This window comes from Sus scrofa, chromosome 7, assembly GCF_054392235.1.
Source record: "Sus scrofa isolate SSC_HxYL_T2T_F1_AM1 chromosome 7, Sscrofa_HxYL_maternal_Yorkshire_Landrace_v2.0, whole genome shotgun sequence".
Taxonomy (NCBI): Eukaryota; Metazoa; Chordata; class Mammalia; order Artiodactyla; family Suidae; genus Sus; species Sus scrofa.
In genome coordinates, this window is record NC_139389.1 from 1,597,474 (window position 1) to 1,622,647 (window position 25,174).

At 53.4% G+C, this 25,174-nt stretch overlaps 1 protein-coding gene across 25 annotated transcripts in view; it reads right to left on the reverse strand.

Annotated features, from left to right (window-relative positions):
- Nucleotides 1–1,585: 1,585 nt before the first annotated feature.
- Nucleotides 1,586–25,174, reverse strand: part of MYLK4 (myosin light chain kinase family member 4) — an 89,937-nt gene continuing 66,348 nt past the window's right edge. For 16 of the 25 annotated variants that reach the window (XM_084967220.1, XM_084967208.1, XM_084967204.1 and 13 more), the window contains 10 exons: nt 22,821–22,926; nt 20,418–20,511; nt 20,243–20,352; nt 18,602–18,743; nt 15,477–15,547; nt 14,592–14,720; nt 13,671–13,823; nt 11,435–11,513; nt 7,833–7,905; nt 1,586–5,427 (listed from right to left, as the gene is read on the reverse strand). In XM_084967220.1, the coding sequence (XP_084823346.1) occupies nt 7,858–7,905; nt 11,435–11,513; nt 13,671–13,823; nt 14,592–14,720; nt 15,477–15,547; nt 18,602–18,743; nt 20,243–20,325 (705 nt within the window). In that variant the 5' untranslated portion in view covers nt 20,326–20,352; nt 20,418–20,511; nt 22,821–22,926 and the 3' untranslated portion in view covers nt 1,586–5,427; nt 7,833–7,857. Of the gene's footprint in view, nt 5,428–7,832; nt 7,906–11,434; nt 11,514–13,670; nt 13,824–14,591; nt 14,721–15,476; nt 15,548–18,601; nt 18,744–20,242; nt 20,512–22,820; nt 22,927–23,719; nt 24,416–25,174 lie in introns of those variants that run through there. The other 9 variants (XM_084967200.1, XM_021100110.2, XM_084967201.1 and 6 more) reach the window with 4 other exon arrangements.

The following is a 25,174-nucleotide window of genomic DNA, read 5'->3' on the forward strand; positions in this document are numbered from 1 at the left end:
CGAATAAACAAGCCCGATGCTAGAGCTGCAAGTCAGTGTGGACCCCCCGCCCCAGGTTAAGGGTTTGCTCCCAGACTCCCCACCAAGTCCTGCCTGACTTGACCACAAGCCAAGGCTTCCCAAGACTCCCTCCGAAGCCCCAGTGATTTGCTCTAATGGTGAACAGACCCAGGGGAAGCTTGGCTGTTACCTGTGCACTGCGAAGGCTGCAGTGAGGACTCGGGGAGCAGGAGAGGAGGCGCAGAGGCGCGAACAGGCCTGCGAGCGGGACTTCCCTCCCCGTGAGTCCAGCAGGTTCACCAACCCGGAAACTCTCCAGACCCCGTCCTTAGGGTTTTAACAGGAGGTTCAGTACACGGGCCTGATTGGTCCCTGGTGGCTGTTGGTGACCACTCAGTCTCAGCTCCTCTCCCGTCCCGGAGGTGGGGGTAGCGGTGTGTGTGTGTGGGGGTGGCTGTGAGCACCAGCCCCTTGTGACCTGGTTGGCCCTTCTGTTCCTGGCCTCGTCCTCTGAGAGTCACTTGAAGGCAACAGCTCAGGTGTGGGCACAAGGGGCTTGTGAATAACAACAATTTTCTAAAGAAGCCTTAGTTTTGTATTTTTTACTATTTTATTTTATTTTATTATTTTATTTTATTTTATTTTATTTTATTTTATTTATTTTATTTTATTTTATTTATTTTATTTTATTTTATTTTATTTTATTTTATTTTATTTTATTTTATTTTATTTTATTTTATTTTATTTTATTTTGGCTTTTTTGGGCCACACTCGTGGCGTATAGAAGTTTCCAGCCTAGGGGTCAAATCAGAGCTGTAGCCACTAGCCTACACCACAGCCACAGCAACCTGGTATCCGAGCCGCGTCTGCAACCTACACCACAGCTCACGACAATGCTGGATCCTTAACCCACTGAGCGAGGCCAGGGATTAAATCCATGTCCTCATAAATACTAGTCAGGTTTGTTAACCACTGAGCCATGACAGGAACTCCAAGAAGTTTTAGTTTTAATTGATTGGTTTAAACAGTGTAGGTAGTTCTCTAAAGGGGAGATGTTTGCTAAAAAGCCCCTTCGCGATAAGACCATGGCTGTCACAGAAAGTGGCCATTCCTTTAGGTGCTTCTGAAAATTTCTTATGACCATCTTATCATTCTCAAGAGTCCATAGTTATACATGTGTGGTTTGCTGTCACATAAAAACCTTGGGCAGGAGTGTCCAAGCCGCCCAGTGGCCTCACGGGTTAAGGATCTGGCGTTGTCACTGCAGCAGCTCCGGTCACTGCTGTGGTGCAGGTTCAATCCCTGGCCTGGGAACTTCTGCATGCCACAGGAACAGCCAAAAAAATTAGGGAAAAGCCCAGAAGCATGTGTTGGTACCTTGTAACCCCTGTGTTTAGATGGGGGAGCCGTGTTCCCCGTGGTCCCTGCAGGTGGTCCCGGGGGCCTTGTGTGACCACACTGTTTCAAGATAGCTTGGCTTCTAGACATGACAGGACTCACACGTCAGCCTGGTCACCAAGGCAAGAGCTGGTATCACACGCACCAAGTCCACGTCAGTGAATAAATAGGCTTTTTAAGCACAGGATAAATAAGGTCCATGTTTATTCTTCAGCATAATACATACGTGTGACTTCTTTACAAGGCAAAGGATTACAGCTGGATGAAACTGGGTTCAGAAAGAGAAAATACACATGGTTGTTGCAATCGCCACCCTCTGCCTCCATCTTTACTTCTTATCAACACTGATTACGCTCGTCCAAAGGGCTCGCCAGCATCTATCAGCCGGGACAACTACTTCAGGTGGAACCCAGCACAGGCACACTGGGGTGCAGAGTGTCGTCTCTCCTTTGAGTGGGGGGGGGTGCGGGCGTGAATTATACGCCTTCATGGAAGGTGAAACTGCCCATATAAAGACCATGTATGGGCAGCACGCTGGATCGGAGCTTCTAAGAAGGAAATACACAGATTTTCTAAGACGAGAAGCCTTAGCCTTCATGCAATGCAAGGCAGTAACCCTAATCCAGGACGTCCCAGCGGCAAATGTCCTTCAGGACAGCAAGGAACCTGCCCTTAAAGGGAACAGCTTGCATCTCAAAGAGGCTCCGGGGGACGTGGTGATGGATGAGAAAGTGGACTTTTTTTTTTTGCTTTTTAGGGCTGCACCTGTGGCCCATGGAAGTTCCCAGGCTAGGGGTCTAATTGGAGCAGCAGCTGCCGGCCTACACCACAGCCACAGCCACGCCGGATCCTTAACCCACTGAGAAGGGCCAGGGATCGAACCCGAGTCCTCATGGATGCTAGTCAGGTTTGTTACTGCTGAGCCACAACAGGAACTCCAAGCATATGGACTTTGGTTCTAACTTAAGAAAAAGAGAAAGAAGAAAAAAAAAAAGCAAAAGCAAAGTGGGGGCATCGTAGCTGTTGAAAAGGACATGCGGCCCTGCAGCTGGTACCTGGACAGAGGCCCGTGGCGGGAGGGGCCCGCCGCCCTCCCGCCACGAGCACACAGACCGGTTTTCCAACTGAAGCCCCTCCACCGGGCTGAACAAGCTTGGGTCCGGTATGGGCCCCACCCCTGCGGTGGGGTCAGGGTCGCTGGCGTGGAAGGACAGAAAGGAGCAAAACAAGAGCCCCGCTCATGTCGCTACTATAAACTCCATATTTTGATTCTAAAGCAGGAAAATAATTGCCGTAACGATTTCCATAAAAATGGTGAAAATGTGGGTGAGATCCACGTTCGAACAAGTTACGTCCAAGCTTATCTACATTGTTGAGGAAAGAAAAAGAAATAATTTCAAGTCCAACCGAAAGCAACCACAGGCAAACCTAGGTAGTTACAGACCCGGCTTACCCGTGGGCCACCCAGAGGCCTTCTCCCCGCGTCACTTCGGGTGAGAAGTCACTGCAGAGGTTCTTATGTCCCCAGCTGGACATGAGCCCTTTCTCCCTGATTTTAAATAGTGACTGATTCTGGGTAACGGGTGGGGTCTCACAAGTTGCAAATGCGCTGGGCTTCTCCTTAATCGCAGTGGGGTCTCTCTCTCTCGCTGCAGGCAGTGGGAAGTGCCACGCTGGTGCTTCCTCCCCCATTTACTGGAGAAATGGCAAAGGCCTAGCGGGAGTGAGCGAGGCCCTGCCGCCCTCCAGGAGGGTGGAGAAGCCTCAGAGCTGCTCAAAGCCGCATGGCTTCTTGGAAAAGCGGATCCGACGGTCCCAGCGCAGCCAGGCCCCCCTCCACGGTCCACGCTCACATCTGGTTTGACGACTCCGGTGTGCAAAGCCCATTCCCACACAAGGGCGTGGAGGGAGGGGACGGGACCAGCTGGGGACCTAAACGCTCCCGTTTCACGTAATTCTAGACGGTAAGAGCTCGGCAGGGTCAGCTCCGCAGGACACACCCTCCTCAGCTCCCACAGGAAAGGCCTCTCCATCCAGCAGTGGGAACTGAACGGCAAGTTCTACGAGGCTCCACTTTCAGAGCAGGGCCTCCTTCCTAACCCTACAAGAAATCACACCCAGTGACCGTGGGGTCAGCAGTGGATGAATCTGGCAAAGAAACCATTCCTCCACTGGGCCTGCGCTGCCTCTTCCCCGTGTGGGGGCGGCCGGGGGTCTGAGAGAGAGCTGGACGAGCTCTGCACATCCTGCAGGAGGCCTCCTGCTGGGCTGGTGGTGGGGGGCGGCGGGGGCGGGGGGGCTGCAGCCTGGGACAGAACACACCCTCCACCAGGGGTTTCGGATCCGACCCCTGCATCCTGCTGAGCATCTGAGTGGACGCCAGCTCTCTGTGGGCTGAGCGTTAAGCCTACCCTGGCTTGTGTTTTTCCAGACTTGATGAAAACCATCAGCTAAAGATAGCGCAGCAGAAACGTAACACTCCCGTCACAGGGCTTCGCGTGTGTGTGTGTGTGTGTGTGTGTGTGTGTTTAGGGAAACTAAATTAAACATTTGAAGCAGAGTCACACAACAGGAACAGGAGGAACCAACCTCAGAAACATGCAGCGGCCCAGGGGGAAAGAAACGCATCACGACGTGGGAGCGAAGCCTGGAAAAGCACACGCCCCGCGGCACTGCTCAGCCAGGCTGAACTCATCACACACCCGCCTTCGCCTCTGCTTCCCCCGCACCTGAAACCTAGGAACAGGGGTGTTGTACGTGGACTTCTCTGGGCATGTGATGAGAAGTCACTCGGTGGGATCGGAAATGGTGGCAGAAGCCAACCCACGTCCGAGCTGCCCTCGCCGACGGGGCCGCCGAGCAGGTCTTACTTGGTCTCATCACTGTCGGGACAACGGGAGCCTAGAACGATGTCAGCTAAAAAGAAAGGCATTCTTCTAGCTGGTCTCACACAGCAGGTGCTGGGGGTGGAGAGCCTGAGGGGTGGGCCGGCACTGGATGTGTCACCGCAGGGCCAGCTGTCTGCGCGGCCTCTGCTTCAGGAAGAAACAGCACGTGTTTCTGCCGTGGCCTCGTGTCCCCTGTTAACTAGATGTGATGAGATGAGCTCAGAAGAGGAAGAAGCTGCCAACCAGTGAGAGAAGCTGTCACACCCCCCAGGGCCATCGGAGGTGCCCCGGCCTTCAGTCCCCAAACACTCCTTGCCCAGCGCAGAGCCACAGAGATGCCACGTGGTGAGGTCACCAAGACAGGCAACACAGCTCTGTCGCCCTGGGGACCGCGAGACCCATCTCTTCTCCTTTCGACGGTGTCCAGGGAAGCTCCTGGGGCTGTGAACACACTTCCGAAGGCCGTGGTTGCAAACACGAACTGTGAACAGATCCCACCGCACCGCCCGTCAGCACTGGGCAACCTCCTTCCTTCCAGGGAAGCTTCCATCAGAAGGGAGCGGGCACGCTGACCAGGCACATCCCTCATTTGAAGGGCACATCAGCTGCTCTTGGAGAGATTTCAGAATAAAAGGAAGATGCCTCGGAACTCAGAGAGCGCAAGTTCCAGAAAGCAAATTCTTCATGGGCTGGATTCATGGTTTCAGACCAAATCAAAGCAGTAAAGCTGTAGACACCAAGTGTGCCAGGCTGCCCTGCACTTAGACTTTTTTTCTGACGACAGAGTCACCCCTTTGGAAGGCAATTCTCCTTTCAACCTGGTTTAAAATTTCAACTAAGTCTGGGGTGTGCCTGCTCCAGCGACCTGAGAAGTAGCAGGAATAACCTAGCCGTCGCCCCAGGACTAGGATGGACCTTGTTAAAACTCAGGTGTGCCGAGGATGCAGGTGTGTGTGTGGGGGGTCTGCCTGAACCCCGGGAACACGGCCCTGGATGCCCCCCCAGGTGACAGAGGAGCTCAGAGTTCAGGGCAGTGACCCCTCCTCCCCCAGAGCCACCATAGTCTTCATGGGGTCAAGGCATCAGAACTGCTGATTTTTCCAAAAATCCTCTCAAAGCAGCAGCAACCACAGCAGTTTTCCTGCAAAGCAAACAAAATATGACTCTTGTTAATTCAGCAGGGCTTTAAAAATTGTAATTAGTTGGTTGTGTCCCTTCGGAAAACCACAGACGACTTTTTATAATGAATGTGTGTCTGTGAGAAAAAAAAAAAAAAGAAAGAAAAGAAACCCCTTGAAGGACCCACCGCTTCCCAGAGCTGGGGGAGGTTTTTTGGGGTTTGGGGTTTTTTTTTTTCTTTTCGTTTATGCAAGATATTTTAGTCCCATTCGCCGAATCGGAGGACAAGGCCTCTTTGTTTCCTCCGAAGCCAGGCCAGCGCCACAGCGGCCGCCACCCGTGCGCCCAGCGGCCTGGTCCCGGCATCAAAGCTGGCCCGTGGGAACTTTTCCATTTGCTCTGCGGCCACCTGTGACCCGGGGCCGCCCCCGGGGCCGCGTCCGCATCGCCCTGCAGATCCGGAGGTGCCCCTGGTTCCTGCCTCCCGGGCAGGGGCTGCAGGGCAACGGAAACGAGAAACAAAACGCCACCCGCCTGGCTTTTGGCGTGTCCTCCGCCCGACCCGACAGAAGACCTCCGACCAAGCGCAGGCGTCTCCACGCCGCAGCTGACAGCGCCGATTAGGCCTTATTCCGACGGCCTGCGAGCTGCGCCTTTCCCACAGCCAACACCCCCAACCACCAGATTTTAAAAATCAATATTATCTCAGCGTTGGTTTTCCTCAGATTCTGTCTTTGCCAAAACCCCCGTCTCATCCTGGCAGGAAAGGCCGTGGGGCAGGATCAACATTCTTCTCGAAGGAGCGGCTCTCAGAGTTGGTATCTTAAGCTCACGTTTTAATCGGAAACAAAACAAAAGGGAGGGAGGCCCCCAGGAAGCCTCTGCATCGCGTGGACCGGCTGTGGGACCAGGCGGCCTGGGACCCCCGCGGGGGACCCGGGAAGGGAAGGCAGCCTGAGCGGCCGGCGCCCAGCAGAGCTGCCCAGGCTGGGGGGGCTCCCCCAGCGGGTCCGGGCCAGAGGGACCAGCGCACACGCAGCTGTCTCCATCCTCCTCGCACCCGTCACGGCCCGGCTGCCCCCGCCCCCCCCCACCGCCTGGGCTGCAAGAGCCAACCTGCTTGGAAGGACTCATCCCTCTCCCACCAGCTCCCACTCTTCCTGCCAGGCCCTGGTGACACGCCGTTTCCTCCTGTCACCCCAGAATCACCCCGCCAGGCCTCCAAGGGACCCCGGCGCTGATGGTGGGAAGGTGGTTTGTGGCAGACCCTGGGGTTTGTGGTCACTGGGGACGAGGCTGCCTCTGGGGGGCGGGGGGAGGGAGAAGGACCGACCAGACCCGCTGCCCGCAGACTCCGGGGCACCTCAGGGGGTGCCCAGGCCTGGGGAACACAGAAAGTCCCCCTTCTCCACGCTGTCCCCAGACCCCAAACCACCTTCTGTCCCCAGAGTCCAAGTCCTTGCTCTTTTTGACAAACAAGAATGGTCTTTGTCAGTAGGAAGCCGAAGCCTTCCCGTTGACGTCACGCGGTTTCTGAAGAGTGACAGCCAGCAGGAAGTGACCCTCACCTCAAAGGCCGAACGCTGGCCGAACGCTGGCTTGCGACTTTCTCTGTGACTTACTAGTTTATTTCCACCTGATCTTTTTCTACAACAGACGCAAGGCAGCTTCCAAGAGCGTCTGCAGTCAGACGGCCCCTCGGGGTCAGAGCCAACGGGGTAGGAGGTGAGACGGGGCAGCAAGAACGCAGACGCCCAGGTCCTCGACCGGGAGGGGACATCATGCTGGGCTTCCTGGAGGTCTGCAGAGCTAAGCGCCCTCGCCCAGGCCTCTCCCTTGGGCCCTTAGTTGATGGAACCCAAGGTACTGAGGCGTAAAACCCTCTCTCTGAATAACCGCAACCGCGTTCTAAGCAGGGCAGAGGCTCTGTATGCAGAGGGGGTGCCTCGGGGTCCGAGGGTGGGCCCAGACCTCAGGGAGCTCCGGGGGAAAGAAGCCGGGGCTTGGGAGGCAGACACCAGAGAGGATCACGTGACCCGGGGTGTGGCGCTGGGGCTCAGCCTCTGGGACCCGGGCTCCCCGCCTCTAGAGGAGAGGCACTGCCTCCTCTGATCTCACGCAGTGGCTGCCAGGATGCCCAGGGACAGTTTCTGTGTGGTTACTAGTCCCTGCGCACCCACGATGCGCCAGGCCCCGTCTCCTGGCTCTGCTCCAACGATCTCACTGGAGCCACTCGACAAACGCAGGAAGTAAGACCACCCCACCCCTAACCAGGAAACGGGGGTTTCTCCACTGCAAGGTGGTGGAGGGGGTGCAGACACAGCAGTGCCCTCAGGGCCTTTTCAGCGGTGGAAACACGGCCCAGTGCCGCCCGGCCCCACCCCCACCCCCAGGCTCAAACAGCCTCGGGAACAGCCCGACACCCACCTTTCTGAAGGGCGCCTTCCAAAGGCTACTTGGCCTCGAGGTCCTGGGCATCAGGGCAGCAGTTCTTCCTCTTCTGAGAAAAACCAGAAAGCATTTGGGGGAGGATTAGAGCCTTTGCATCCGTCCCCGACTTATGATCTGAGGACACCAGAGGCAGCAGCGACTTGTCCCCAAGTGGGACAAGCTCCTGCAGAGACAACTTGGAGCCTGAATGGCTGAGGGCCTTTGACAAAGGCCCTGACACCTCCAGAGCTCAGCGCCCGCATCCCCCACAGCCCCCCAACGCTCCTGTCATCACTGCCTGGCCTCTAAGAGGCAGGGACAACGAGCTTCGCACCCAGTGACACTGGCTTTTACACGTGTGTGTTTTGTCAAAACTCTCTTTGACAAACACTCGTTTTGACAAAGCACAAGAGTCAGACTGACCACAGGATGAGTCAGACTCAGGGGCTGCTTCTCCCAGGCGCCCTCTAAGCCAGCAGACAAGGCTCAGCACCACCAACAGGCTCACGAGGACAGAGACGCCCTCCAGTCTGGGGCTTGAGACAAGCCATCTCGGAGGAGGTGGCATTAAAGTGGCCTCAGACACCCGGGGCTGATCCAGAAGGAGCAGGGGCAGTGCTGGGAACCCAGCACTGGGCACCTGGGGCTGGCGGGCCCTGCCGGGTGCTGGGCTGATGGGGACTCTGTGGTCAGGAATAGCACCATCAGAGCTGAGACGGGGGGAACGAGGATGGGGTGAACTCGGGAGGAGAGCAAGCGGAGGCTGAGAATCAGCCCAGACACGCTGGATTTGTACCCTTCGACGGCCGCACCTGCAGCATACGGACGTTCCAAGGCCAGGGGTCAAATCGGAGCTGCAGCCAAGGCCTACCCTGCAGCCACAGCAACACCGGATCCTGAACCCTTGGGTGAGGCCAGGGATGGAACCCACGCCCTGGCGCTGCAGAAGCGCTGGCAATCCCACCGCGCCACAGCGGGAACTCCAGCTCAGACGTTGTTTTCTTAGCGCAGCGAGTGGGCCGGAGGGCGCGAGGGGGACGGGAAGGAGAGGCAAAGGGAGGGATGAATCAGGTGACAGTTGTCCCGCTTTCCGTCCTCCGGCCCCGCAGCCTGGAGCCCATCGCAGGCAGGGATCAGCTCTCAGAGCTCTGTCACTGGCTCTGCTCCACCCCGGCGGCAGCTGTTTCCGATGGAAGGTGGGTCACGGGTGGGCGGTGGACCAAAGAGCAGTGAGCCCCACAGCAGCGTGAGCAGAACACAGAAGGCGGAGACCTTCGGGGCCTCACCGCCTGAGAAGGGAAATCCTTCTTAGAGTCATTGATTATAGGTGACTGATTCACTGATTGATGCTCAGTGGTTCAGAAACAGGAAGGGCTTTGAAGCATGAAACAATTAAAAGAGAAGTTCATCCAAAAATTTTCTAAAAAGAGTTTAGTTGTAGATAAGTCCATAGTTTGGGTGAGACTGAAACTTTCAACCTAAAGTTAAATTCCGATTCTACAGAACAGAGAACCGAGATCATTTCGAAAGGGACTCTTTAGGAAAACATCAGTCGCCATAGTTCATTGAAAAACAACATCTGTTAAGCTGGAGGATCATCTTCCAGTAATGTCGAAAGTGCCCGGAACATGCCCGGTTCCAGAAACGTCACACGGCCGCTTGACCCAGCAGCCCTCCACCAGGACGGCGAGTGGGGACCACACCTGGTCCAGAGCCTGGGTGCTACCTGTTCCCAGTGGGACGAGCCGGACGACGAGATGGGGGTACGGCCGTGCCGGTCCGAGGCGCGGTGTGAGGATTCAAGGAGCTGGTTTTCACAAAGCAGTTAGAACAGTGCCTGGCACCGGGCTGGGTAATTTTAACTTTCGTGGTAACTAGCTGGATTTCCACAATGGAATTTTCTTTTTAATTCTCAGCATTCTTGAAATATCTATTCATCTCAGGTACCAACAGTTGGATCGAATAACAAAAAGGTGATTTTTTGCTGTTGTTGTTCCGTGGTTTGAAAAATATTTTTAAACCCTTTTCAACTGTATGATGTCATTAATTACCTGCTGTGGTTTCCACACTGTCCACGGCAAAAGGTGTATTTGGAAACCCATAGGCTTTTGGGTAGAAACACTTCGGTGGAAAATCGGCCCAGAATAGGCTGGTAACCCTAATAAGCAGTTTATGCAGTCTGGGTAAGGCACCAACTAGGTACTAAGCCTATTTTTACTTGACATCAGTACCAATTATCAAGGAAAGGTATATTCAGACACAAATAAAACGTACTACTGATGCTGAATTTAGACGGGAAGCTAATTTCAATAAAAACTGGATGTGGAAAAAATGAATACCCGTAGCACAGTCATTCCAAGGTTTTGGTCAGTGGAAAAGCTCCGCCCCAAAGCCCCTGGGGCCGAGGGGCAGAGCTGGGGGAGGTGAGGGCGCCCAGACCCGCCCGGTGTCCGGGCTCGACCGACCGCTTGTCCCTCGGACGCTCTGGCGGAGCTCTGTCCCCCTCGAGGCCTTATGCAGAGACAGCCCACGGCCCCCCGTGTGCCCTGCCTCGTTGACCACCCCAGAAGTTTCGTCAAGTTCCTTGAATGCTACGCATCTGCTTCTGGGCCGCCTATGTCACCCGCGGGGATCAGGAGGGAGGTACCCTGGAGAAGGCTCTTCCAGTCATCCAGGTGGCCGGGGTCCTGGGCCAGGGGAACCAGGGGGCCGCCCAGGGCTGCCCAGATCGCAGAAATAGGGAGGGAGAGCCACGTGCAAACTTGGAGCTAAGCTGCATGTGAGGCGCGGGGACCGAGGGTGAGGGAGGCGGACGAGGACGCTCTGGGGTCTGGTCGAGGCGGTTGGAGGATGGGCGAGGACGAGGTGAGCTGGGGACACGTCGCCGTGAGCTGTGGTGTGGGTCGCAGACGCGGCTCGGATCCCGCGTGGCTGCGGCTGTGGGGTAGGCCGGCAGTGGCAGCTCCAATTCGACCCCTAGCCCGGGAACCTCCAGGTGCCGCGGGTGCGGCCTTAAAAAGATTAAAAAAAAAAAAAAGTGATCACAGAGTTTGGGCTCAATTACCCTCAACTCCACACAGGCTCCTCGAGTCTTTGGTAAGAATCTCCTTCAAACACACTTGCAGTAATCTCCTGACCACACTAAACATCGCAGCTTTGGCGCCCAGAACCGACCCAACCGGGTAAGCACAGAGGTTAGAATTCTTCGTTCTGTTTCAAGGCGGACACTTACCCTGAATGTACATTAACATATATTTTCCAAAACTGTACATGTGTACATATGCTCGGCTGCGTGTAACGGCGCACGCACGTTCCGGTGATCTAATTCACTTCGCAATGGATACAGGGATGAAATGATAAACATAATAAACAGGCCTCTGAAAATAACACGCTACTAAACACCGTAGTTAGCATTCATTTAAAAACACACAAATGGCTCGATAAAAGCATCTTTAAGCAATTTAACACTAGCACGAGATTGGAAGGCTGGGGCATTAGTGAGAAAGAACTTCACTTAAGGCTCAGGTGCCTGTGGCATCTGAGCATCTGAAGACTGACGCCGACCGGCAAAGGGGAGGGGAAATACCAAGCACGGTTACCTGTGCGCTGAGCCTGGAATGGAGCTGGTGGTCTGACAGCCAGGGGTGCTTCAGGGCTTTACTCGCACTTATTCTCCAGCTAAAGGGAAAGGCAGGCAGTCAGGAGCGAAGACCCAGCCCAGGCGAGCCTGGCTCTGGCTGCTGCCTTTGGGAGACCAGACGGCCCAACGCCAGATTCCCAGGCACTTCTGTCTTTTCTGGAATTGCAGTCAAGGACTGTAGGTTACCGTCCAAACCCATCGGGTAGCAATATTGGTAAGACAAGCAAAGCGAGGAATTCGGAATGCTTGTTAATGACTGAACATCCACCTTCAAAGAAGCCAGTCATATATCTATTCTTTCTCAGAGTCTTTTCCCGTAGAGGAACTACAGACTGCTGAGCAGAGTTCCCTGTGCTGTACAGTAGATGCCTGCTGATTATCAATTTTACATACAGCAGTGTGTATGTATTAACCCCAAGCTTCTAACTTATCCCCTCTCCAACCTCTCTCTCCCCTTCGGCAACCACACATTTATTTTCCGTTTGTGAGTCTGTTTCTGTTTTGTAAATAAGTTCTTGTTTACAAAAGAAGTAACCATTCTTGATGGATGTCTGAACTTCATAAATTGAATGTCCATCAGTCAGTTGAAGAATAAGCAAGTTTGTCATTCTAAGAACAAAATTCTACAGTGATTCTTGATGGCTGCAAAAGCAACATGCATATTAAAACTTTTGAATAATATGTATTACCAAGGCTTGAATTAAGAAGTTTTGAAGAGTCAAATAGAGAAATCGATGGTGAGTTAATGTAATATTGAGAAAGAGTGTATTAGAAACTCTCGAGCCAGTAGAGGTTTATACAGTCAAAAAATATGAGGAAGAATTATAAACATTATATTACTTCCTACTTCTAAGCTTTGTAAACTTGTTTTCTGTGCTAATGTTTATTACAGTAAATGAGGTAATTTTTCAAAATAAAAAATTATGTAATGTTTGTTACATTAAATGAAATAACGTTTCAAAATAAAAAAAAAATAAACCGTCTGAAGTCTGCCTTCTGAAAGAGTATTAAGTAGTTTCAAGCAGTCATGAAGCTCAGTTTGTATAACTACTTCAATAAAATTACTTGATCAGATAACCAACTATTTAAGTATAAAAAGAGGAGACGAGTCTTTAGTCAGCGAAGGATGACATGGTGACAACATCACGAGCAGGACCCTAAATTAACAGACGTGATTTTTTGGAGTTCCTGTCGTGGCTCAGTGGAAAGGAATCTGCCATCCATGAGGACACAGGTTCCATCCCCGGTCTCGCTCAGTGGGTTAAGGATCCGGCATTGCTGTGAGCTGGGGTGTAGGTCGCAGGTGCGGCTCGGCCCTGGCCTTGCTGTGGCTGCCGTGTGGGCCGGCAGCTGCAGCTCTGATTTAACCCCTAGCCTGGGAACCTCCATGTGCCGCAGGTGCGGCCCTAAAAAGACAAAATAAATAAATACATAAACAGCAGTAAGATACGAAAATATCAAAGTAGGTACTGTTGGCCCTGAAGTCTTAAATGTTATCTACCAATGAACATTTCAGACAAAACCACCTGAAAGTGTGTTTGAAAGTCTAATCAAAACCCACCCCTCATGATTCTAAAATACAAGCCCCTAGGTTTCACTATCACTCTTCTTCATCCACTGAACTCGAATTATGTGGTTTCAGCAAGACAGAAATAGAAGGCCAATTAATACAGAACGCGCTCGGCCTTGGGGGAGGGCTGACTCCTGTTGATTATCAGTCCTGTCACTTCACTGGCCAGTGACCTTGGGCAAACTACTCGGAGTCTCCTGCATCGCAGAGAGATGCGCGTTTCACCCACGGAGCTGGGGGGCTACCGAGAGGACGTCTCTGAAGCAGTCGGCCCAGGCCCTCCAGTGAAACCACAGGCTGGTGTTCGGCTGCCTGGAGTCACACTCGCCTGGTAGATTGGAAGGGACCCAGGAGTAACTTATCCCAAAGCTCTCCTTTCGAGGCTGAGTCCACTGAGGCCCAGCGAGGGACCTCACTGCCGGAGCCTCGAGCAAAAGGCAGAAGGAGGGAGCTTTGCAGCCCCGTCCAAGCCTCTCAACGAAGCCCTCGCAGATCTCAGGAACCTGCGTCCAGAGCACCCAACTCGTCCAACTCCAGCTCTGCACGCGCGCGCGTCAGAGACGTCGCGGGCAAGTGTCACCGCCTCGCTGTTACCCTCTTTCCTTCACACAGGGGACAGGATCACCTCTTCTCCTTGATCAGAAGCTTGGAGATGAACTCCCGGGCCTCCTCCGACACGTCCTGAAATTCTGCATCCTCAAGGTCCCACCTGCAGGCCAGGATGTTGTTCAGGGTCTCGGCGTCAGTATCTCCCAGGAACGGGGACAAGCCGCTGAGTCTGAAAGACACAGCATCCGGGTGAGTTTTCTAAACCCCTCAGACCCTTTACTGAGGGATTGGCTTTGGGGGTCTGTCGTTTAAAACTGAAAGAAGGCAAACAGCCAACAATGAAGTATAACTTTTTTTTTTTTTTTTTAATGGCTGCACCCAAGGCATATGGAAGTTTCTGGGCCAGGGATCAAACCCATGCGTCCGCAGTGACCCAAGACGCTGCCGTCAGTGGATTCTGAACTCACTATGTCCACAGTGGGAACTCCAGGCCTAATTTTATAATATGTTTTTGCAATTGAGAAAATGCTGGCTCTCCTACCCTGACGCCTAATCAAACAACGTCGCAGTGAAGGCGGCAGGCAGCCTCAGCTATGAATCTCATGGCACGGCCGCCTCGGGCAGCAGGAGGCAGCTGGCAAAGTGCTGCCACGACCTCAGATGGCAAACCCCAGCACGGGGACCTACAAGAGGAAGCCTACTTAGTCATTCAGGGAGTCAGGACATGAGTTTGGGGGTTTCTTTTCATTACTTCTCGGGCTCTGGGTGCTGTCCTAGAAGTCCAAGTGGCTGGCGAAGAAGACTCGCTTTTTCAGAGGGTGTACAGGGAAAGGCTGCAACCCTTTCCCCACGGGGGTCAGCAGGATCTAGGAAGTCCCAGAACATGTACAAGCTCGTTATTTTGAAAGACCTAAACTGGGGCTCTTATTCAAAATGGCAAAAGCCCGCAGAGCATGCGCGGTGCTGGAGAGCGAGGGCGGGGCCGGGGTCTGCTCACAGCATGTAGGTGATGACGCCCACGCTCCACATGTCCGTGGGAAACGACACGAAGTCATAGTTGACCACCTCGGGGGCGAGGAACTCGGGCGTCCCAAAATTCACCTTCAGCTTCTCTCTGGGCTTGTACCTGGAGTTTGGGGACAAGGGGTCCGCCCATCAGAATCAGGGCAACTGAGAGGAGGCAATCGCTAAGCACACCGACGGCAGCCTCTCGGCGAGCTTAAAATCAACAGACTTCCAAGGGAGTCACGTCCTGGAGAGACAGCGTCTACGACCGCAAAGAAGCTTCCTCCTGCAAAGCCTTAACACTCCCAAACGGTTGTGGAAAAAGCCGCCCGATACTTAGAACACCTGAGTTACGGAATAAGACCGGGGGAGCAGGGGTGCAGACTCTGACGGGCGGATGGCCGGCCTCAGCCTGTTTTAATGGATAAATAGGATGCAGTGATTTACAACCATTTTATATTCTCACTGATGCGCTGAGGGCCGTGTAAACTCTCTGTCCTTTAAGAAGCACATCTGTGCCAGAACCCTTTCCAGTCTTGCTTTTCACGCTTAATTTTTTTCAAGTAAATCTCCTCTTTGTGGACAGAACAAATGTGAAAGACTAAGACAAGCTCCTACAAATTCGGAATTAGTGTCTCCAAATGTAATAGCTGCACCGTATTCGGTTTTCACAACCCCTATTTGTCCTGCACGCGCCGTAGAAACTCCGAAGCGCTCACATTCTGAAGCCAGGGAGGTAAAGCTGAAACGTAATTTTTGTTAAGTTGATTCTAAACAGGGACGTGAAACCGAGGTTGTCGCAGATGTATCTCTGCAGAGAAAGAGGAGCAGCAGGCTCCCCAGCACGGCTCACATCCCTACGTCCAAACTGACATACCTTCTGGCCAATCCAAAGTCAATAATTTTTATTTGTTTAGTGTCGCGATTCACACACAGGATGTTCTCAGGCTGCCGGAGAGAGAGAGACACATTAGCAATGAAAACAACAATCCCTCACCCAAATTGTCCTGAACCACAACTAAAAATACAGCCATCCTCAGGAAAAACACATCAGGCCTTTCACTGTGGGGCTGGCTTGTCTGCGTGGGTATTTTCTCCTTTAATTATGTGGTGGATGAGGTTGTGGGTCGCCTGCCAAACCCCCGTCCGCGTCTGCAGCTGAGCAGAGTGCGTGAGTTCAGGCCGGGGCCTCCTGCCTCAGGACTCTGCAAACGGACTGGTGGAGGCCGTCTCAGGCTTGACATCTGCCCCCCTAAAATTATTAAGTATGAATTTCCCCTTCTTGGAGGAATCGTTTTCCCAAGGATTTATGAGTTCCAAGAGAAAGGGCCCGATTCATTTGGGCCGTCGCCCTGAGCAGGCGGGATAACGTGATGGCTGCCGGGCTCCGATGCTCCCCTTGCGCGCCGTCTATGGGAAAGTCCTCTGGAAAATGACGGCCCGCCCGCCCCCGCTCGCCCTTCATTCTCGACAATTCCAGAGGTTTGCTGAGCTCGGCCTCAGTGCCCAAAGCCCTTGACTGAGTGTTCCCTTGGAGTCGACTCAGGAAAGTCGTTGCCCCACCAGAGGGACGGTCTCGGGGTGAAAGTGGAGAAGGCCAGATGATGCTGCGACGTGGCGTTCACGGAATGACTCCCAAGTGTATTTGTTAGGATGGAAAAACTGAGATCAGGGGAAAGCAAGGGATTTGATTCAAAGTCAAGGTCACCCAAAAAAAGAGAGCGTTTTCAAAGAATTGCCTGAAACTCCCGAGGTCTCATTAATCCCAACTTTCCCTGAGCACTGGGACTCAGCCATGTTGCCCCCCCGCCCCCCCGCAGTCCACGTCCCATCCTGTAGGTGGGATCACGGCTGCGCTTCCCCGCCTGTCTAAGTAGAAAACAGGCTAGAATGAGAGCAGGAACCCAGGAACCCTTTGTGGCATGACCCAGTGTCTCCTTGTCCATATCCAATAGCCCACTGCATGGAGCAGAATGCCTGCAGAAGCCTTTTTCTAAAATATCTCTAAACCAGATGTCTGGAAGCAAAGGTGATGTGTAGAGGGGTGGGTGCTCTGTGAGAGTATGTGGCCTCATGCTTAAAATAACTGATCAATCACATATAAAGCTGACCGATTGCCAAAGAAAACGATGACACGAAAAAAACGTGTGTGCAGAATGTAAGGAAACAGCTCTGAAGGCACTTCCGAAAGTTAAATTGTTTTCTGTATGAAATTAAAGTATATTCACTGAATAAGATTTGCAAAACACTCACAGAAAATGTAAAGGAGACATTTCTAAGCCACCCCTCATCCCGCCTGCACAGTGACATGCGTTCAGTATTTTTGGCCCTTTTCCTTCCAAGGAGCTTTCTGAAAAGGATGACTGGCCCTTAATGACTCATCCAGCTGTCGCCTGTATTATTATCTTTACGTACAAGCCGTAACTAAACTTGCCCATTGCAAGTGCTCCGTCAGCACTATGAAGCCACATAGGGAGCTGTTTGACTTACGACGGGTCAGGTCGTAGTTCCAGCTGCCAATCAAACCCCTTTAGGGACATTTGCAGAACATCCTTGTGCAATGAAAATGCTCCGGGAAAAAAATGCGTTATCAAACCAGCTCATAGCCGCGGGCTTCGCTAATGGTTTTTAACCTCTGACTTTGTCATTTTATATACCGCTTCCTTCTTCCCTGAGAATGGGAGAGGCAAGGCTCATAAATCAAGACAGTGAGGGAAGCCAGGCTATAGGAACAGAGGCCCATGGAAACCTATTTAAGGAAGTTAAATTTATTTAGCTCTGCACTCCCTGATGACTTACAATAGATGGTATTTAGGCAGAATATATATTTGATCTCTCTGTCATGCTGTGCAAACAGGGAAAAGAGAAGACGGCTGAGCCACCCAAGAAGATGGACTTTACGACCTTAGAGCCCGAGCTGTTGGGCCGGCTCTTTCATCGGTGGTAACTGTGCACAGTCCGGTTCTAGGGACTTCGTAATGGGAGAGGGCGAAAGGGAAGGCCGTTAAGTCAGAGGAGAAAGACGCCGGGGGCCCCCTGCTGCTCACATGGGTTCTCCATTGCTCCCAGTGTGGTGCCCGACCCCATCCGCCGCCCTTCTGCCCCTTAACCCTAAGCGCCTCCCCTCCGCCTGCCCTGTTTCCCATCCTGCCATAGGTTCTCCTCTGTGCTCCAGCAAGCCCGTAGAAAAACAATCCCCAAAGTCCAGTGCTTCCTGAGAGATTTTAGGAGAGTGCTGTGGATTCTTGGAGAGCTGGAAAGTTGGACTGCTACCAGGGAATTCTGAGTTAGCTAAAATCCTCCCACTTGCTCAACCTAAAGATGAAAGGATGCAACAAGGATGCCATGGAGGAGGTGGTGGTGGAGGTGATGGTGGTGGTGGAGGTGGTGGTGGTGGTGGAGGTGATGGTGGAGGTGGAGGTGGTGGTGGTGGCGGAGGTGATGGTGGTGGTGGAGGTGATGGTGGTGGCGGAAGTGATGGTGGTGGTGGAAGAGGTGATGGTGGTGGAGGAGGTGATGGTGGTGGTGGAGGTGATGGTGGTGGCGGAAGTGATGGTGGTGGTGGAGGAGGTGATGGTGGTGGCGGAAGTGATGGTGGTGGTGACGGTGGTGATGGTGGTGGTGGCGGAGGTGATGGTGGAGGTGGAGGAGGTGATGGTGGTTGCAGCGGAGGTGATGGTGGTGGTGGCGGTGGTGGCAGTGGTGGGGGAGGTGGAGGCGGAGGTGATGGTGGAAACCATCCCCCATGTGAATTCCTTTAACGCAGGCAAGTTACAAGACTCTGAGAAGCTCCCCCTAAAGATGGAAACGTGCACACATTAGGGGTGACAGAAGTTGGGAGTGGGGAGACGAGGCTAAGAATCCAGATGTTTAAATTCCCGAGTACACAGCGACAGGATCAGTTTCCCAAGCAGGTGTCCAGTCCCCAGCAGGGCCCCCGGATCCGTGAGCGGGGAGGGTCTGGGACGGCTGGCATTTCAAGGCACACGGAGCACGGCCCACCTTCAGGTCCAGGTGGAGGACGTACATCTGGTGCATGTGTCGTATCCCCTCGCAGATCTGCCTGATGAACAGGATGGTGTCGAGCTCGGTCAGGCTGCAGTTGTCGTCAATGATGCGGTCGAACGGCTCCCCTCCGTCCACGCTGCGGGGACAGAGTGGGGGACGTCCTGAGCCGCCACCCCTCAGCGAGCACAGGCTCTCGTGTCGGAGCTCCCTGAGTCTTCCAGGAGACTGTGCAGCTACTTCTCTGCCTTCTCAGTTCTGCAACTCTCACTCTGAAGGCCCCTATATGAGCCAACAGCAATTTCACAAATGGGAATCTCAAAGCCCCTTCCTTTCTTTTCTTCTGGGGGGTGGATGCAGTGCCTAGAGCATGTGGAAGATCCAGGGCCGGGAACTTAACCCGCACCACAGCAGTGCCCTGAGCCGCAGCAGTGACAACACCAGGTCCTTAACCCCTGAGCCACCAGGGAGCTCCTTCAAAGCCCCTTGCACCCAGTGGCTCTAGCTTTGGAGCGAGACCACACCGCCATTGCCGGAGGTATGTGGAGGAGAGAGGGGATGCTGAAAAGGCGGTGGGCGAGGGGGAGGGCCGAGTCTAAACCAAGGGGAGGGTAGACTAACTTGAGTGATAAAGTGCTTCTGCGTGGGCGCTGCTGGCTATTTCATGACCCCAGATTCCTTATCGCACAATGATGAGCAAAACCCAAAAGCAAAAACTAGAAACACCCATCCAGCGTCGGTTAGAGTGGCTCACTTTCTAACTAAACACTAAGTTTCTACAAAAGTGATTTCATTTTTCGGAGACCTAGAATTATTTGTATTTATCGGAAGTCACAAGGTCTCATAAATATTTCCATCTGCATCAGCTCTAATAAGGAACTGCCTAGCTTCGGATGCCCCGGGAATTACTTCCTCTTGGAGTTAGTTCTCTCTGAAATTTCAGAAAATTTTTGAGAGAAATGAATTTATTCCTTAAAAATACTATTGCAGGACTCATCTTAGAAGAGCAGAGCACATTAAAATACACAAAAGTGATTGTAAACGAAAGATCCTCAGCCCTATTTAGTAAAAGCTTGGCATGAACGTTGTCTTAGCAATTAGTTGAAAGTGAAAAGACAGCTTAAGTATCACTTTCTGGGGTTTCCGTGGTAGCTTAGTGGTAATGAACCCAACTAGTATCCCTGAGGATGCAAGTTCGATCCCTGGCCTCGCTCAGTGGGTCAAGGATCTGGTGTCGCCGCGAGCCGTGGTGTAGGTCACAGACACAGCCTGGATCTCACGCTGCTGTGGCTGTGGTGGAGGCCGGCAACTGCAGCTCCGCTCTGAACCCTCGCCTGGGAACTTCCAGATGTTGCAGGTGTGGCCCTAAAAAGGACAAAAAAAAAAAAAAAAAAAGTCACCCTTCCCGGGCGACCCAGAACAGCATTAGGCTGGAGTTTTGACAACACAGCTCAGATATAAAGCTGGACCTGGGCCGCCGCCCGCCTCGTATCTGCAAACCCGCATGTGGAAATGGCTGTGGATTCCAAAGTGATTTCCTTCCTCCAGGGGATGGGAGTCTTCCCGCCCCCTCCAGCACGGCTCGGGGGCAGGTCAGGGCCCTGGCTGAGGGGCTGGGGCGGGGCGGGGGGCACGTACTACTCCAGGACCAGGACGATGTCGTGCTTAGACTCGAAGGCGTCGTACAGCTGAATGAGGTTCACGTGGTCCAGCTGGTTCATGACATTGATCTCGTTCTTCGCCTCGTCCTGCAAGACGAAGGGCGGGCTCAGTGCCTGGCGGACACCGCGCGGGCAGCCACACCCGGGCCTACCTTGTCCTTCGCGCCTCTGGTCTTGATGATCTTGGCCGCCAGCTTCAGGCCTGTGGCTTTCTCTTCACACTTGTGAACCTGGCCGAAGCGCCCCCTGCCGGAGGAGAGACGGGGCCCAGTGTGAGGCTCTGCCGCCGGGGCTGCGCTCCAGCCCTGCCCAGGGGCCAGGCGGCGGCCGGGCACCCCCCTGTAGAGCTTGAGCCTGTTACGCACTTGCTGTGGCCAGTGTCCCTAGAACAGTGTTCCGTTCCGATGCACACCACTGGCATCAGAACCGGGGAGAGGGGGTCCGGACCCGACCCCAGACCTATGACGCAACAAGGCGGGGGGACCCCAAAATCTGCACCTTTGCAGCACCCCTTGGGTGATTCATAGGCACCCTATATCTCTAGAACTTCCGTTACAGAAAAAAAGCGCATCTTTCTGAGTAGATACAAATGGACTAAGCGAGGCTTTGCAAGCATGTGAACCACAGAGGCTGCAGGTCAGGCACGTCGAGTTATTTCTGGAAACCACATGTAAATAAATAAGAAGTAATAACAACATTGCATATTGACGCTATAATCAAAGATGCATATTACATAATCGCCTGTGAGATTTTTCACAGTTTAGCTCGGATATAAATTTAAATATACTTCGTAAGAGTGTTTCTTACAAATGTCATCACACATACACTCGCGAACAGCCTGCGAATTGGACTTGGTTGCTGTGATTCCGGATTTAGTAAAAGAGCTGGAACCCAGGTGCCTGCCTGGGGGCGGGGGATCACCTCACCCAGGAGCCAAAGGGGAGCCTCCCAGGCCCACGGCTCCCTGGGGACCCAGAGGGGAGAGAGGGTCGCGGCAGGTGGGGAGGCCGCCACGTCCCTCCCTACCCAGCCCCACCCTGGAGCAGAAGCCCATGGTCCTGGGGGGGGGGGGTGACATTACTGTAAACACAGCCAGGTGTGACTTCAATCCCACCCTCGGCTCCAGACCTGGTCTTTCTCCTGGGTGGGAACAGAGCCCAGGAGCATCAGACGGGGCCACCCAGTAAGAAAAGGCTTCTTTCTCTTAATTAGCAGCGGCCCCCAGAAGGGCCGGTCCCGCGGGGGTACCACGTCCCTGTCTAACTTCAGGCCACCCCTCTGTCCCCCTGGCCCGCTTCCCTCTGCAAGGCCGTGAGTGATGTGGTGACCTCACAGGCTCCCCACTGCCCCCCAGACCGATACCCTCAGGCTGACTGAGCATAAGCAGCAGGGACTCTAAATGCTCTACAGGCTGCGGGAGAGACGACCCGCGGGAAATGCAGGGATCCTCTGGGCGCCTCCGCTACCAAAAGTGAAAGAGAATCGCTTGCATCTTGACTCTCCTACTGCTGGAAGGAGGGACACCAGCTGGTGACGGTTTGCCTTTTCAGGCACATGTACCCCTTTGACTGTGTGCCTCTGGCTTTCTCACTGAGCCCAGGGCGGGGTGCCAGGCAGCTGGTCTCACCTGCGGGCCACGGAGAAGACCCAGCACTGCCCAAAGGGGCAGGAAGGAAACTCTAGGGTCACCAACAAACTCGATCAGAAACACACACGAACCTGGCAGTTGTTTCCAAGCCGCGTCTGCAAACAACTTCCTCTCCTTTGGAGAACAGTTGCTGCCTTGCCACCGACGTCCCTCAAAACCCCCAAAAGCTGCTGCGTGCAGTGATCCCACAGAGTCCTGGGGCTCCTACACCTGCTTCAGACCCCTCTCCCTCCCTGGCCCGTCCTCACAGGCTCGAGAAGCTAGCTGAGGACCAGAAAGTCCAGGCAGTTAAGCTCTCTGCTCCCCTCGCCCCATGTCACATGGATGCGCTGATGGGGTCAACTTACTAAATTAGGCTTTAATTACAAAATCCCATGGGGGCTGTGCCGAGGCAGGGCTCCCCAGGGATGGCCCTCCCCGGGGGGCCTCGACCCCTCCTCCTCCAGGGAGCATGCGCGGATGTCCCGCCAGCGAGTCCTTCCGTGAGGCTCGTGGCCCCCTGAGACGGGCAAGAGTAGCTCGTGACCACATAAACGCAAAACTGGCAGTGAGCGGCGGTGCGGCAGGTGCACGAGAAAGAACGCCTTCCCTCGTCTCTACGGCCTGCGCCTCGGTCTCCAAGCTTCTGACCCACCTGGCGACTCCCACCAGGTGCCGCTCGCCTCCAGGCTCGGGACAAGGCGGAAAGCGAGGCGGAAGTAAAGGTGGACTTCAGCCACAGTCACCGCATCGACCTGCCTGGCGTCAGCGACAATTTTTGCAGAAACGGTGAACGTCCTCTTAAAAGGTTTATGACGTTTCCAGTTCTCCAGTCGAGACTGGCGAACACTTTACGAAATCCCCAAGACCCTTCTCTTTGCCAGTGCGCCTCTTTGGTTGAAAGAGGGTGAAGCTGAGCGCCACTCACCCTCCGAGGATCTCCGTTCTGCTCACGGTGTAGAAGCTGGTGACCGCGGCCTGCTTAGCTGTCACGATGCGGTGATCGAAGGGGGCGGCAGGGACCGGGCCGTCATCTGGGAGGTGAGAGAGAGGCCATGTGTGAAACGGCCCGAGGCCCCAGCCTGGGCCCGAGCGCAAACGCGCTCATTTAGTAAGAAGCCCAACAGGCCATCTGCTTTATTCCTAATGATCCGGGAAATACCCATTTTTGCTTCGTGTTTTGCTCACGAAGGTCGTGATCCTTAAGGTCATGTTAAGGTCACGAAGGTGACACCTGACACCTTTGAGAAAAGCTGTCAGGACCTCTGAACCCTGGCGCCTACCTCCTTCTGGGCTTTTAGAAGCAGCCAGAAGTCTCCAGCCCTGAAACAGTCCGACAGGTACGACTTCCAAGCCTGAGACAATTACATTCAAAGCGGAGAAACTGTTTGACCCATTTTATTAAAAAGCACCACTGATAAAGTCCGTTATTTTAATTAAAGCAGAGAGGAAAAATGAAAATGTCTTTATGTCAATGAAAGAGTTGATATTACTATATATGACTTTCCAAAATATTTCAGCCCTTATTTAAGATACGTTTAAGGCACAAAGATGAATTTTTCCTGGCTGGAAATAAAACACCCAGTAAAACTGGCTAAGGGTATGGTCCCCAGCTCTCAAATTTCTTCCACTTTCTACCTTTCAGCCCAAGTGATTAAACTCCAGTCCACCTAGGGGATCAGTTCTAAAATACATAATTACTCACTAATAGTCACCCAGCATCCTTTTTTACTTTTCACCGGTTACTGCTGTTAAAAGCTGCTGGCCATGAACCTGCTCATGATCCCCCTTATTCGCTATCTAATAATGATCACAATTCATTAATACCTACTGTGCAGCCTCTCGCGTGCAGGCAAAGGGAGAAAGCGAGGCAAGCAGTTAATAACTTTGCTTTCAAAAGCTGACATTTATTCAAAATGTAATTCTTGAGCACTTCTCTTGAGCTGGGCCCTCTGCCAAGCGTTAACATTCTTTAAGATGCGGTTAACGTAAATCTCCAGGCATCTGGTCGGACGGGACCCTCTCCCCTGACACCGTGAACATGCCGCAAACGAGGAGGTCGTGAGAGAATTCCCCTGGTGGCATCCGTCTCTTTGGAACCCCCCCCAAAGTGACTGGGTTACACACAGTATGGCATCAACGTGGCTGTGAGGCTACGAGGGATTCAGTCGGAAGTGCCGGCTGCAAGAGGCTAAAAAGCTTTAAAGGCCGGGACAAAGGCGTGTCCTACCCAGTGGGTCTTGCTGCCCCGGGCTCTTGCTTCCGGCTGCTGCCTGGGCTTGGCCTTGGGTGCTCCCCGCAGCCTGTCGGGTTTCCAGTGTCCTCCTGCGTGCATGTCCCTCGCCTGCACAGGCCGCATCGATTCTGCTCTTCTTGTTCTCCTCCTGGACCGAGCTCTCGGCCGCTCCTCTCCGCTTACTGCCTCCCGAGGGCTCTGCGGGCTCGGCGTGCGGCAGAGCCGGTCCTATCGCTGAGTTTCCCGGGGTGCGTGATGTGGCAACAGCTTTTATGCTGCTGATACACCTGGAAAATAAGAGCCGGCCACAGTGCTCAAAGTTTCCAGGAGGACACGCTCAGCGACTAAACTTCTGAGAGCTAACGCTTCCCCAAGCGACGCTGCCGTGAAGGGATGTGAGCTTCGCGAGAGCGTTGGTGACGTCCGTGTTGGGGGGAGGCGGGGCAGATGCGTCCCCATCAAGCCCAAGCAGCAGGTCACACGTGTGGGTGACAACTGGCATCCTGGGGACTCTCCCGAAGGACCTCCTTGCAACCCCAAGGCAGGCCACTGACCCTCTGCAGAAGCATTTCTGGACCACCTCACTAGTCTGGTCTTCATCCGTCACTTCCTCTCCTTAAAGGAGAGAGAAATGACCGCACGACGGTCTCTGAATGGTAACAGCAGTGAGAGTGAGTCTTTACTGGTAAAAGAACTGACTTATGTCAGTTTTCCAGCAGCTCCAGATCTTAGGCATCTCTGTGGTGATGGATGAGTAAACATTAGCATTTATGTTTAATTCTTGGAAAATGAGACTTGTCTACAATTAGTTTCCAGATTATGTCATTTTAGAATGAAATAAGAATTACCTCTTACATTCCTAAAAAGACCCCGAGTGTCCGGATGTAGACACGGTTTGTTCCAAGTAGGTTCCATGGCTCATCATAATGTATAGATTAATGCATTTTAATTGGCTACGCAATTGCCTGGATATCCATCTGAAACTGCAGTCGAGGAAGAATTATCCTCTCAATACTGGGGAACCAGCCCACTTAGAAGCTGATGCA